The 14,397-nt window shown below is 40.5% G+C and overlaps 1 protein-coding gene across 35 annotated transcripts in view; it reads left to right on the forward strand.

Moving 5' to 3' along the window:
- Nucleotides 1-14,397, forward strand: part of kcnma1a (potassium large conductance calcium-activated channel, subfamily M, alpha member 1a) — a 264,345-nt gene that overhangs the window by 181,574 nt on the left and 68,374 nt on the right. For 25 of the 35 annotated variants that reach the window (XM_054799657.1, XM_054799671.1, XM_054799666.1 and 22 more), the window contains exons 17-19: nucleotides 304-315; nucleotides 7,557-7,643; nucleotides 7,716-7,792. In XM_054799657.1, the coding sequence (XP_054655632.1) occupies nucleotides 304-315; nucleotides 7,557-7,643; nucleotides 7,716-7,792 (176 nt within the window). Of the gene's footprint in view, nucleotides 1-303; nucleotides 316-7,556; nucleotides 7,644-7,715; nucleotides 7,793-9,295; nucleotides 9,305-14,397 lie in introns of all 35 variants that reach the window. The other 10 variants (XM_054799662.1, XM_054799678.1, XM_054799685.1 and 7 more) reach the window with 2 other exon arrangements.

A 14,397-nucleotide genomic window follows, 5' to 3' on the forward strand; every position in this document is an offset into this window, starting at 1 on the left:
GTTTTCATGCCAAAATTCGTACATAATTCCCATAATATGTCAACTTCTTCACTGTGGCTCTATTACTTTTTTGTGCAATCCCACTCCCTCTTCCCCGTGTCAAACATATTCCTAAATGAAGGTGTCCTTATGACAGTGTACTTAAGAATCAAACACATGGCCTCACACCCAAAAGTGCCAAAGTGGGAGCACGAACTCTCAATAAAGCGTCCAAACGTTGGGAAAGAGTTGGTTGTGATTCTCCATTTCCTTCTTTGTGGATGATAAGTGTTTGATTTGAGATTTTGTTCTTGTTGTTTGCAGAAGCCGAAAGCGGTATGCCCTCTACCCTATCTTACTTCCAAAGTTCCGCCCAATCGCCACTACTTTAACGCTTCTGACTTTGGGAGTCCCCCCCTTCACCCCCACAAGGATTATGCCCCAAACGCTATCTCACACAGGCCTCTTTTTTGTGTCCTCCTCCTCCTAACTCTTTACTTGCTATCTTTCTGGTGTCCCTTGTGCTCGATGCACTAACTTCTTTGCAGGCAGAGAAAGAAAGCGAAAGAGAGGCTTTGTCAATTGGACGTGTTTGTAGGAGTGCTGTTTCCTTGTCTTTGCTGTTGTCGCTGTACCAAGGCCAAACGCTCACCCTCTCCACATCTATCTTTGCTTTTGTCCTCTTATTCCAGCCCTTCGCTTTGCTGAGTTCTCTCACGTTGTCACTTCTTTTTTTCTTTCAGTTGTGACCTAACTTCTTGTGTGTTATCTTTTCTTTTCTTTGTGAAATCCAATAACTTCACTCTTGCCGCTTTCAAATGTGCGCCTTCATGGTTGGCAATGAGTGAGAAGCTTGCACACACACGCAGATACCTTCAGATGTGCTGCCGATAATCTTCTTCTTCTGCATTCTGGACCTGCGATAACTCCACTCATTATCCGCCATCTACCGCAGGCAGCGGTTATGACACACACGCCTTGTCCCTCGGCACCAGTTCTTGCTTTTTTGGTTGCCTTCACACTTGTCTTGTTTGGTTCGGTTAAAAGGAACCCTGGTGCGTTTGCTCTGCTAGAACAGTTGCTTGGGTCGAGCGTGAACGCCATCCTCCAAACCCTGGTTTGTTCCAAGCCCTTGAGAGATGGGGCTCAATTCCTGGTGCGGTTGGAATCACTTCAGCTTAAAGGTGAACGCTACGTGGCCTCGTGTTAAAATGACAACAAAAACTATGCAAAAATGCCAAAACAACGGGGCGGCAGTGGCTCAGGAGGTAGAGCAGGTCGTCCAGAAGCCGGAAGGTTGGCGGTTCGATCCTCGATCCCTCCACCCAGTCGCTGTTGTTGTGTCCCTGCCCCCAGTGCTGCCCTCACTGGTGTTTTCTGTCAAACTACCTCAGGGCAGCTGTGATACAGATGTAGATTACCACCACCGGTGTGTGACTGGTGAATGAATAATTGGCGTTGTTTTACCTTTGAGTCAACTTGAGTTTTTCAATTTAAAGACTAGACTAGTAAAAAATAGGGGTTTCACAAGATCTCGCGAAATTAAAACATTTAAAAAGATTTCTCGTTCAGAAAAAAAACTGTCTCTTTGTCTCGGTGGATGGAGGCGGGGCCGCTAGCATACACACAATGCAGAGCAGATTACGTTTTATATTTTTCATTGTACTTTCCTGAAAAGTAATTTTAAAATCCCGTCTTGTTCTCGTAGGCCCAATCTCGTGTATCATTGCGTCTCGGGACACCCCTAGTAGATGATAGTTTTTATATTATTAGATTGAAGATACATTTTTTCCCGATTTAAAAAAAAATATATTTTTAATTGAGCATCAACAGAGGAGTATGAGGCAATACAAACAACAAGAATAGCTGTGCTCACATTTTCTATTTTTTTCCCCCTTTTGAATGTGGGAAAAAATCTAAATAAATACATAAAAATAAATAATATTAATAAAAATAAATAAATAAATCCGTAGATAAAATGCAACAAAGCAAGTAATGTGGACTAGTAAGTTCCATCCATCCATACATCTTCTTCCTTTTATCCGAGTTATATTATACCGTAGTATTACAATATATGCCGCACCATATATAGTATACACACATCATATGCATATATTATTAGCATTTTTTTCCCAATTTTTTGGCACCCTTGGCATCTTCCTATATTGCCTAACGGGCCAGCCGGCTTTGGATGTAGTAATATGTCATCCAAGCTGCCCAATCAAGTCTTTACTTGATGTTCTTACCTGCACTTTGGTCGCGTGACAAAAATGCCAGTGTGAACGCTAAGCGAGCAAAGTGCGCACCAAGGATGTGTTGGTTTTTTTTAGGGGTTCACGATAATTATCGGGCTGATATGAGGGAATCATGACGTCATACCGATAAATCAGACAACTTTAAAAATCTCTCAGATAACCGAGATTACCAGTACCAGTACCATTACCAGTGCTGTGCGGGCGAGCAAATCAAACTCCTTCTTTCTCCTGCCTGTGATGTAACTTCCCCTGAGCTCACATGTAAAAATAACTTTCACTTTCACAGGAAGACATACCAAACGCTCCGCAATGAGGGATAAAAAAAAAAACCAGTGAGCACACAAAAAACGTTATCAGCCACCTGAAACGCCAGCGCCGCGGCGTTTGAAAAGTGCCAGAAACCTCTGTAGCCGTACACCGGCTGCTCGGAGCATGTGTCCGAATATAGAGAACCTTGCTGGGCCACAGCAGATGGCTCCTACCCCTCTATACTCTGGTTCTCCTGATAGTAGTGATGTGGCAGTAGTAATGTTATGATATTCTAATAGGACAAATCAACAGGTACACTTGGTCAAATCCTAATTTGTTCCAGTCCTTCTTACCTCCAGGTGGGCACAAACCTGTAGAAGTACATCTAAAAAGTTATCGCTGTTATATCGGTCTTGAGAAGCAGAAAGTTATCGGTATTGTGTGTCTGTATTTTTCGAATATTTGGTCCAAATCAGAGGAGCAAACCGCAAGTGTGAACGCAGCCGAAATCACTCGCACATCCACGGGGGGAAAAAAAGGCACGGAAATTTGGGGTAGCTTTAAGTGTATCCAAATTCAAACCCACACGCCGCCCCACCCCCACCCAAACTTTTTCCATTCCATCAGCTGCTGTGCATGTATGTGTGTGTTTTTTGCGTGTGCGGTTAAGAGAGGGGGAAAGGGAATAAACACGTGTGTGTGTGCGTGCGTGTGTGTGTTGTTTCAAGTTTGTCCCAGTCACGCCCATGTGTGCGTCTCTCGAGTAGATGTCCTTAAGTCAGATCACTTCCTGTCAGTTTGGTGTTTGAGAAACAATCCAACTGCACAGAAGTTACTGCAACCGTCTGCATCTACGTACCTGTCCCTATACCTGTACTGCAGTGACCCCCTCGCCCCACCTCACCCCCGCCCTGCCCCTCCCCTTCTTTTCTGTGGACTCATGCTGTTGTGGTATCTGCATGACACCTCCTTCACACATGCCGCATCCTGCCTTGTTGCTCACAATATGAGATGCTCTTTAAGCGGCCATTCGCCACCCCCACCCAAGAACAATGCACCTGCAAAATCTCACATTGGGGCAGCAATGTTGCAACGTGGAGCTGTCTTTGAGTTCTAATCTGTTTTGGTTTGTTTTGAACTAATGAGCATGCCGGGCTTAAGGCCTGTTTTCTCTATGGGGGCTATTCAATCTGAGTGATTTGTTTGATTTATTTCTTTAACCTGGTGAAAGAATGTGGAAGGAAATTGAAACAACTTAACCGCATGACTTTGCACAGCCTGATGTAAATGGATTCAATTGCTCCCTTGATATTTTCACGTCTTTAATACAGTGTGACACTCAGAGCCCAGAGGAAGGACAGACTTTCACATTTTTTTCGGAGATATATAAAATACATAAAATGCTATAAATTAAATACAAAGATTTCTAAAAAAAATATATATATATATATAGAAGGTATTATAAATTTAAAATATATGTGTAACATATTACAATGAAAAAATATTTTTGGGGGATATTTTAGTCTTTCATCTGGGCTCCCTTTGTGGAGGACCTTCAAGGTCTGTGAATTTTGTGTGTTTTTTGTTTTTTATTTCACAATCACATCATTGATGTAACAGGTAACCATTAATGACCCGTGTGTGTGTGTGTGTGTGAACCTACAAATAGGTGTGTGTGTGTGTGATGTTTCCTCTTTGTGCCTAATTAATGGGGAATGATACAGCCATTTATGAACAACAGCATCATAGACTAAACGGTAGAGCTTCGACTATTCTTTGTTCAGTTTGCATAGTCTAAAAAGGTCCAACAATCAACAATGACATTAGTTTCCACCCCGACGGCCGGGTGTAACAGCCAAGTAAAGCAAGCGCTGTTCATTCCCTTGCATCCCACTGTCAAACAGGAACTAACCCAAATCAATACAACATACTGGACTTTCTCTGTATTGCATTCATCACATGACTCAATGACTAAAACTACTTGTGCTCACAATTTTCAAATCTGTCTGCCCCCCGCCCCCGTCCCATGAATTGCCCACACCAAGTCCAGTTTTGCTGTCATACTGTTTAACATTCTGGTCCATCCGCATAATTAACATTCGCAAAAAAAAAAAAGCTGGCTATGTAGTCCAAACAGGAGGCGATGAAGGAAAAACACGATAGTTCTCATTCGCTCTTGTGAGGGAAGGAACCATATTTGGCATTATATATATTACAATAATATTTGGTAATATTTTACAACATGGCCAATAAAAACAGTACACATTAAATACAGATTTAAAAAATTTATAAAAATACCTATAATACAATAACATTTTATATAATATAATACAATATACTGCCATTTCAATTTAATTGAATTTAATATATAATACATTCATATATATATATATATATATATATATATATATATATATATATACAGTATATACATATATGTGTGTGCTTGTGTGTGCGTATATGATGTATATGTATACACATACACAAATATAGATATATGTATATATACAGTATATGCATATATGTGTGTATATATGTATAAATATAAAAAGTGTTTGCCCCCTTCCTGATTTCTTATTTTTTGTCTGTCACACTTAAATGTTTCAGATCATCAAACAAATGTAAATATTAGTCAATGACAACACAACTGAACACAAAATGCAGTTTTTAAATGAAACTTTTATTGTTATTATTATTAAGGGAGAAAAAAAAGTCCTAAGCTACATGTCCCTGTGTGAAAAAGTGATTGCCCCCTAAAGATAATAACTAGTTGGGCCCCCCTTAGCAGCAACAACTGCAATCAAGCGTTTGTGATAACTTGCAATGAGTCTCTTCCAGCGCTGGGGAGGAACTTTGCAGAATTGAGTTTTATTGTCATATGCACAGTAAAACAGGTGGTTCTGCTATGCAATGAAATTCTTTTTCTGTTTATTCTCCCCCAAAAAAAGAAAGAAAACACAAGAAAGAATAAGAACATAAGAAACATAAATACCAATAAATTAAGCAACAACAACAGAAGAGACATTAATACAAATAAATAATACAAATAAATAAATAAAGTGCTATGAGTGTGTGTGTGTGTTGCGTGCGGCGTGTGTGAGTGCTTCGTTGAGAAGCCTGATGGCCTGTGGGTAAAAGCTGTTTGCCAGCCTTGTGGTCCTGGACTTCAAACTCCTGTAGCGTCTGCCTGACGGTAGGAGTGTGAATAATGAGTGTTGTGGATGTGTGCTGTCCTTGATGAGGTTGTGTGTTCTTCGTAGGACTCTAGATTTATAAATGTCTTGCAGTGAGGGGAGGGCTGCCCCAACAATGTTCTGTGAGGTCTTGATCACCCGCTGGAGTGCCTTCCTATCAGGTGTTGTACAGTTACCGTACCAAACAGTGATGGAGGCGGTAAGGACACTTTCCATAGTGCATCTGTAGAAGCAACTCAGGATTGTGGTGGACATGCCAAATTTCCTCAGTCTTCTCAGGAAGTACAGTCTCCTTTGGGACTTCTTCAGAATTTGTTGGGTGTTGTGAGACCAGGTGAGGTCCTCGCTGATGTGTGTGCCAAGGAACCTGAAGGTTTTCACCCTCTCCACCTCAGTCTCATCAATAAACAGGGGTCTATGCGGCTCCTTTTCCCTTGTTCTTGGGTCGATGATGCCACAGAGGGTGCCATCTTGCATAAAAATTCAGCTACATTGGAGGCTTTCCCAGCATGAAGCCACAGCATCTAAATAGGGTTCAAGTCAGGACTTTGACCAGGCCACTCCAAAGTCTTCATTTTGTTTTTCTTCAGCCGTTCAGAGGTGGACTTGCTGGTGTGTTTTGGATCATTGTCCTGCTGCAGAACCCAGGTTGCTTTCAGCTAGAGGTCATGAACATTCTCCTTCAGCAGAATTTATGCTTCCATTTATCACAACAAGTCTTCCAGGTCCTGAAGCAGCAAAACAGCCCCAGGCCATCACACTACCACCACCATATTTTGCTGTTGGTATGATGTTCTTTTTTGTAAATGCCAGATGTAATGGGACACTCACCTTCCAAAAGGTTCAACATTTGTCTCATCAGACCACAGAGTATTTTTCCAAAGGTGTTGGGGATCATCAAGATGTTTTTGGTAAAATCAGACAATCCTTAATGTTTTTTTTGTTCACCAGTGGTTTTGGTCTTGGAACTCTGCAATGCAGGCTGTTTTTGCCCAGTGTTTTTTTGTTATGGTGGAGTCATGAACACTGACCTTAACTGAGGCAAGTGGGGCCTGCATTTCTTTGGATGTTGTTGTGGGGTCTTTTGTGACCTCTCGAATGAGTCGTCGCTGCGCTCTTGGGGTCGTTTTGGTTGGCCGTCCACTCCTGGGAAGGTTCACCATTTGTGGATAATAGCTCTCACTGTGGTTTGCTGGAGTCCCAAAGTTTTAGAAATGGCTTTATAACCTTTTCCACACTGATAGATCTCAATTCATCTCAGTTATTTTTTAACTTCCTTAATAACAAAAAGTTTCATTTAAAAACTGCATTTCATGTTCAGTTGTGTTGTCATTGACTAATATTTACATTTGTTTAATGATCTGAAACATTTAAGTGTGACCAACATGCAAAAAAATAACAAATCAGGAAGAGGGTAAACACTTTTTCACACCACTGAATATAATTACATACATTCATAATTTTATTTTTTAAATGTGCTTGTATATGTAAACAACATATTTATAACATCATTTATAACAGGCTTAAAATATTTGGAATTGAAAATAAGGTCAATATATATAACCAGGTGTTTAATATTGCATTTTTACTTATTGTTCTAGAAAAGAAACATAAAGCTATATACTGTAAAACACATAAAAATATATTTTAGAACTGAAAATAATGTCAACATATAAAATCCTGTAATACTATCATACACATATTTGATGATATTAAAGTATAAGGTAAAATATGCACATCCAAGAATGAGAGCTTATATGAAGGTTGCTGGCTAAAGGGTGTGTGTACCATTCCTCTTGATTAGCACGCCGTGTGCATGACTTGAGCATCGTCCTGCCGTTAATGAGCGCCTTGTGTCTTATGTCTGTCATTTCCTCAGTATCCTCATCAACCCGGGCAACCACGTCAAGATGCAGGAAGGAACGCTGGGATTTTTTATCGCCAGCGACGCAAAAGAAGTCAAAAGGTGAAGTGACTACGACATGACCACCCTTCCGTTCACCGCCAGCGTGCTCATCTTGTGCCATGGTCTTTCCAGAGCTTTTTTCTACTGCAAAGCTTGTCACGACGACATCACCGACCCCAAGCGGATCAAGAAGTGCGGTTGCAAACGACGTGAGTAGCCCCGCCTTTTGACCTTGTGTTTTGGTGCCCCACCCCCCACCCCCCTTTCCCTGCCTCTCAATCCCGAACCTTCCAGTGTATTCCGCTATCTGGAAACTGCTATTATGCCTCCCATTGCTCCTCAGCACTGTGGCACTGTGTGTTTTTAAGGCTAAATACAAACATTCAATGGCGTACGTGGAATATTATGCTTTTCCCCACTTTGGAAAGAATTAGTTGCTGCCATCTTTGAGTTTGTTTTTTTTACTTGGTTGAACCATTGTGTCACTCCACTATTTCAATCATCAAAGTCTAGAAGTTGGTGTCTGCGTTAGATAGGAACTCACAGCGTTTATACAAAAATAGACAGTTACAAATACTGTAGACATACACATAGTATAAAAACATGCAACTATCATATACAGCTCAGTCACATACAACTCAACTCAACAAATGCTGTAATTATAGCTTTGTGTTTATTTACCTAAACCACAAAGATGCAATCACTGGAGAAAGGTTATTAGTTGCGAAATTTGATAACTTTTTTGGTTTTTATGTTGAAACTTTTGATAAGTTTTTTAATTAAAAAAAAATTACAATTTTTTTTGTTTTTAAAAATAAAAACTTTTTATCACTTAATTTTTCTTTCTTTTTTATACTTTTGATAACTTAATGTTTAAATTGTCATAAGTAATTTTTTCAATTTTATTTATTTTTATCATTTCATTTTAAAACTTTTGATATTTTTTTATGTGTTGGAATTTCTGATAACCTATTTTTTAAACTTAATTTTTTTTTTTTTACAATTTTTCAGCTTTTGAAAACTTCATTTTTTCAAATAGAATTTTGCATAACTTATTTTTTTTTTTTTAAACTTTTGATAACTTTATTTTTCAACTTTTCATAGCTTTACTTTTTTTTAACCTAAATCATAATTTGGAGTACATGAGAAAGTGGAACAGCAACAGAACCAATGTTGTAATAGGAGCAAAGCAATAATAGCGCCGACAGCTAGGTAGCAACACTTTGAAGCGCATGCAGAGTAGATGAAGCTGCTGGAGGCTGACCACTCATGATATTTCAAATGCTTTTTTTTTTTAACAATAAAGAGGAACCTCTAAAGTTAAAAAGAACATTTCAGCCATGTCCCAATACTTTTGTTCAGGGTGACCACGCCACTTGTTGGCCAAAAAAACAAGGAAAAAAAAGCATACATTCCTACAAAAATACACATTTGCCAAGCATGTAGTACGACCTGTAACCTCAATGGTCACCTTTCAAGTCAGCCAGGATTTCCATGAAAAAATTCTAGAATGACACACTCCCTAATTCCTTTCCTTTCACGCTTCATTTTGTAGAAACCCGAGTAATAAATCTGGTGTTTTTCTGTCATATTTTGTTCTCTTCTGTTGTGTTTTTTTTTCCTTCCATGTTTCTTTATGACCAGTGACACACTTTTTGATGTATTTCCTCCCCTGCTGCCATTGGAACATAATATAAACTACTCACTGCTAGTGATTTATTGTGAGTAAAAACAAAACAAATATGCGTGTCCTACTATCCAAAGTGCAAGTGTTTTTTTTTCTCTCTCCTCCTCTATTGTTGAGCAAAGTAGCACACGATCATGTTATCTATGTTGCATGTTTACCAGTGTAGCTTCTGCATCCCACTCCTCGCCTCTCATTCCGACACACTGTGCTATCAGACCAGACTGAACCAGAGGCGAGCCTTCTCATCACCGGTCCATTCCAGCTGGTGCTCTGACTAGGCTGCCCCCCGCCCCCACACCCGCCACGATAAACCCCCTTATAGCCACACGCTCCGGGAAAGTGCTCAATAAATGCTGCAGCGTAATCACAGATTTAGACGGGATAACACCAGAGGAAGTTTTGTGTGTGACCGAGCGAGGTTGCCAAAACACAATCAAACCCCCCCCCCCGACCCCTCTTGGGATCACACAACCCCACCCCACCCCCCACCCCACCCCCAACTTCTTTTTGCTAGGATCTCAGCCCCTCGTCCAAAGTCAGTCTCAGGGTTTCAAATCAGGTTCCTCTCCGATCCTGAAATGTCACCCCTTTCTATGTACGGGACCCACCGTCCCCATCGTCATAGCAGTGCATGGCCACTAGGTGGTGCTGTGGTGCCAGAGTCCTGGTCTGTGAGAAAAAGTGAACCCCTGCCCCCATCCCCCACCCCATTTGCTCAGCAAAGAAGCAAGTGTGTGCTTTTATTGTTCATTAAGATAAGAATTGGCTATTAGTTATATATAATATATATACGTATATATAACTGTAATGTTATATACTACAATGTACTGTATATATACTCTATACTGTATATATTGCTTTTTAAAGCCGTCATACACACAACCATGACAAACACACCGCTTATCTGTGTGCCGAATAGCCAGCCTTAAATGATAGAAATAATAAGAAGAAGAAGACATTCTATCACATACATAATACATATTTGCAGGGAATTTACAAATTGTAATTAAAAGTACACTAATAGCTAATTATTTAATGATAGTGGTAATCTTACACTTACTTAATACTAGTACTACCACTACTACCACTACTACTACTAACTACTATCTAAATAATATATAGCTATATACGGTACTACTAATATGACTACTAATTTACCTTTACTATTGCTACTACTACCAACACCACCACAACTACTACTACAAATAATACTACTACTGTTATTTATTATCTTATAAAAAGATAGTAAAGATAATTAGATCCACTGGTACTGAGGATGATGAAAGAAACGTTCCAAATTGTATCCTTGCACTTGCTTTTGCTGAAAATAAAGTCAATCGATGGGGTCGTCATTGGGGAACACCCCTGCTACGTGACACGTGATAGCAGCTGTGAGGTGAGCGTAGAAGAAGAAGTGGACGTAAATAACAAACAGGTGTAGGACGAGGGACGTGTTTGTGAAGTCAGCGTGTCTGTGTTGTGTTTCCATTGCTCCCGCGTCCCATGTCAGTAATCTTCATTGGAAACATTAAGTGTGGTCCCAACACCCTCACCAACCCCCCCACCCAAACAAAATCCCCCCAACTCTGAAGTTAAGGAATTCCAGCATGACGTGATAGCCTTGCTGCTCTTGTCTTGCCATTCCCTCTCAAAACTGCTTCATGGATGTGAACAGTTATCTTTGCACTTGCACTCCTTTTTCTGTCGCTGACACCAAAACGACTTCTCTGCATGCTTGCTCTCCAATGCATGCACACACACACACACGCACACACGCACACACACACACACACACGGGATGCAGCGCTCCCTGGTCTGTCTTTCCCATTCTCTCCTCGGCCTGCGTATGACTTGATTGGGGATGTTATTGTCAAAGTGTATAAAGGTGCCAGACGCTGTGAGTGCGAGCATGGGGACCAGTGAGAGAATGGGGACCGGGGACTGTTTGAGTCACAGCAATCTACAGATGCTACTCTGAGGACTTTCACTCCCACTTCCCTCAGGGGTCAGGGCTTCACACATATACACACACACACACACACACACACACACACACACACACACACGCAACCTATTTATATTGCTGACCGTGACATGTTAGCAGTGGTAGGTGATGCAGGTCCGCTCTCTTGCGCTTACATGTAGACATGCGTTAGCCCAGTTAGTGTTCATATCTTTTAGATTAGCGGTATAGCGCAACCCAAAATGACTTACACCCTGACGTCAAATCAGTGTGTGTTGTTGAGTGGGTATTTTGACATGGAAGTGACACAAGAAAGCGGTTTACTTCTGGAAAACTTTGTGTTCAAATGTTCAAAGCATGCAAATGCCATAAAATGTTTTTTTAATTAATATTGCATAACATATGTCAGTCTTTTGACACTTTCTTATGTCATTTCCAGCAAAAACATACCTATTCAGAACAACTTCATAAATTTATCTTAAAATGTGTCGATGGTATTCAACATTTTGGATTGTTATATTATTATAGTGTATATTATTATTATTATTATTATTATTATTATTATTATTATTATTATTATTATTATTATTATTATTATTATTATTATTATTATGTTGTTGGTATTGATACAATAGTACAAGCATGCACTTACAGTCGTATGTAAAAGTTTGGGCACTCCTGACAATTTCCATCATTCATTCAATTCTAAATCATTGGCTGTTTGTTACTACAATATCACTTCACTAGATCAGGGCTTATAGATCAAAACTATCATTATTGTCTATCAGATGGGTTTTGTGTTAACATTTTTAGGTGTCTGCAACAAATTAATTGGATTTACATGATTTTCTGTAGGAAAATTTGCTTTGGTTAGAGTCCATTTTGGTTTCAGTCAGACCTTCTGGAAGAGATTACTGACAGTAACCAAGGCACCACTGTATTTCAGCAGTGAAATGAGGTTTATTGGATTAACACAAGATGTGAAATATGCATCAAATCCAATTCAGACAGGTGCAAAATGTGGCCACCCCAACAGAAAAATAAATGTTCACATATTCATAGAGCCTCCTTTTGCAAAAATAACAGCTTCTAGATGCTTCCTACAGCCTCTAATTGTTGAACAATGATGTTGTAGTTCTTTGGAAGTGGTCTGTGGACTGTCTTTGTCTGATATTTGTCGTGGCCTTCCACTTCTGGCCTTAACAATAACTGTTTGTGGTCTTCCATTTCCTCATTATGTTCCTCCCAGGGTAAAGTCATAGCTGACATCTCTGAGATAGCTTTTTGTTGCCTTCCCGTAAACCATGATGTTGAACAGTCCTCATTTTCAGGTCATCTGTTTTGAGGCCCCCATGTGCCCATCAACAGGAGATTCAAAGAGAAAAACAAGGCTTAATGAGCTCACCAAAGCCGTTTGTGTTCCAAATAACCAGTACAAGGTAGATAGAGGAATTCAAATCAACAAAATGACGGGGGTGCCCAAATTTCTGCACCTGTCTAATTTTGTTTTGATGCATATTGCACATCTTGTGTTAATCCAAAAAACCTCACTTCACTCCTGAAATACCGTGGTGCCTTGGTTAACGTAATTGAGCCGTTCCAGAAGGTCTGACTCAAACCAAAACAGACTCTAACCAAAGCAAATTTTCCCGTAGAAAATTATGTAAAATAATGTAAATCCGAATAATCCGTTCAAATTCCGTTCCGACACCCAAAAATTATACCACAAAACACATTTTATAGACAATAATTATAGTTTTACATGCAGAAAAAACACCACACCACACCACACCACACACTCTGGGTTGATAGACTGTTGCGTTACGTGGGAACCGGAGTAGGCATGTGTGCACCGCAGTCGATGGCATTTACATACCTCTGAAATGACGAAATTCTGAAATTCTGATGTCTTGCACCCTTGTCTCGGTCCGGTCCGCCGCCTGTCTCTGTCGTGCGGTCCATGTGTTTGTTGCGTCGTGTGTCTCTCTACAACTCTCATATAAACAACCTGAAATGGCGGCCGCGGCCCACAATGCATTGCACGATCACGTGCAAGTATAGCGAGATTTCGTCTTGGCTGCGTAATCCAAGATGGCGGCTTAAACAACCCGGACGGTATTTTGGACACTAAACAAGCAGGCGAACACAAGCCAAGCCAAAAAATCTTTGCAGAAATTATGGTTATTAACCAGAAAAGGTGCTAACCGGAGTGGACGTTAACTGAGGTACTACTGTATTACTATGTCCATCAGTTATGCCATATGTCAAAATGTAATAGTAGCTCATGAAAATGATGGAAATTGTCAGGGGTGCCAAAACATTTGCACACGACTGTGGATGTTTCAGTGCACGTTTTTCACAACCGCGCAAAAGTTGCCTAAATTGCGTCTGTGAGTATTCTCATTCATGCAGGTCATTGTCGTGTCAGGGCATTCAATCGAGCGCAGTTCAGGTTCTCTTACAAGACGTTCCACCTCTCATCCGGGCAGGCTTCATCAGTTCATGCTCAAAGACCAGGTGGGACACACACCGGTAAGACTAGATAGGACAGCTCTAGTGTAGTTGATGTTCAAAGACCAGGTGGGACACACACTGGTAAGACTAGATAGGACAGCTCTAGTCTAGTTTATGCTCAAAAACTAGGTGGGACACACACCAGTAACACTAGATAGGACAGCTCTAGTGTAGTAGATGCTCAAAGACAATTTGGGACACACCCCAGTAAGACTAGATAGGACAGCTCTAGTGTAGTTTATGCTCAACGACTAGGTGGGACACACACCGGTAAGACTAGATAGGACAGCTCTAGTGTAGTTGATGCTCAAAGACAAGTTGGGACACACACTGGTAAGACTAGATAGGACAGCTCAAGTCTAGTTTATGCTCAAAGACTAGGTGGGACACACACCAGTAAGACTAGATAGGACAGCTCAAGTCTAGTTTATGCTCAAAGACTAGGTGGGACACACACCAGTAAGACTAGATAGGACAGCTCTAGTGTAGATTATGCTCAACGACTAGGTGGGACACACACCGGTAAGACTAGATAGGACAGCTCAAGTCTAGTTTATGCTCAAAGACTAGGTGGGACACACACCAGTAAGACTAGATAGGACAGCTCTAGTCTAGTTTATGCTCAAAGACTAGGTGGGACACACACCGAT

Source organism: Dunckerocampus dactyliophorus, chromosome 14 (genome assembly GCF_027744805.1).
Source record: "Dunckerocampus dactyliophorus isolate RoL2022-P2 chromosome 14, RoL_Ddac_1.1, whole genome shotgun sequence".
NCBI classification, from domain to species: Eukaryota; Metazoa; Chordata; class Actinopteri; order Syngnathiformes; family Syngnathidae; genus Dunckerocampus; species Dunckerocampus dactyliophorus.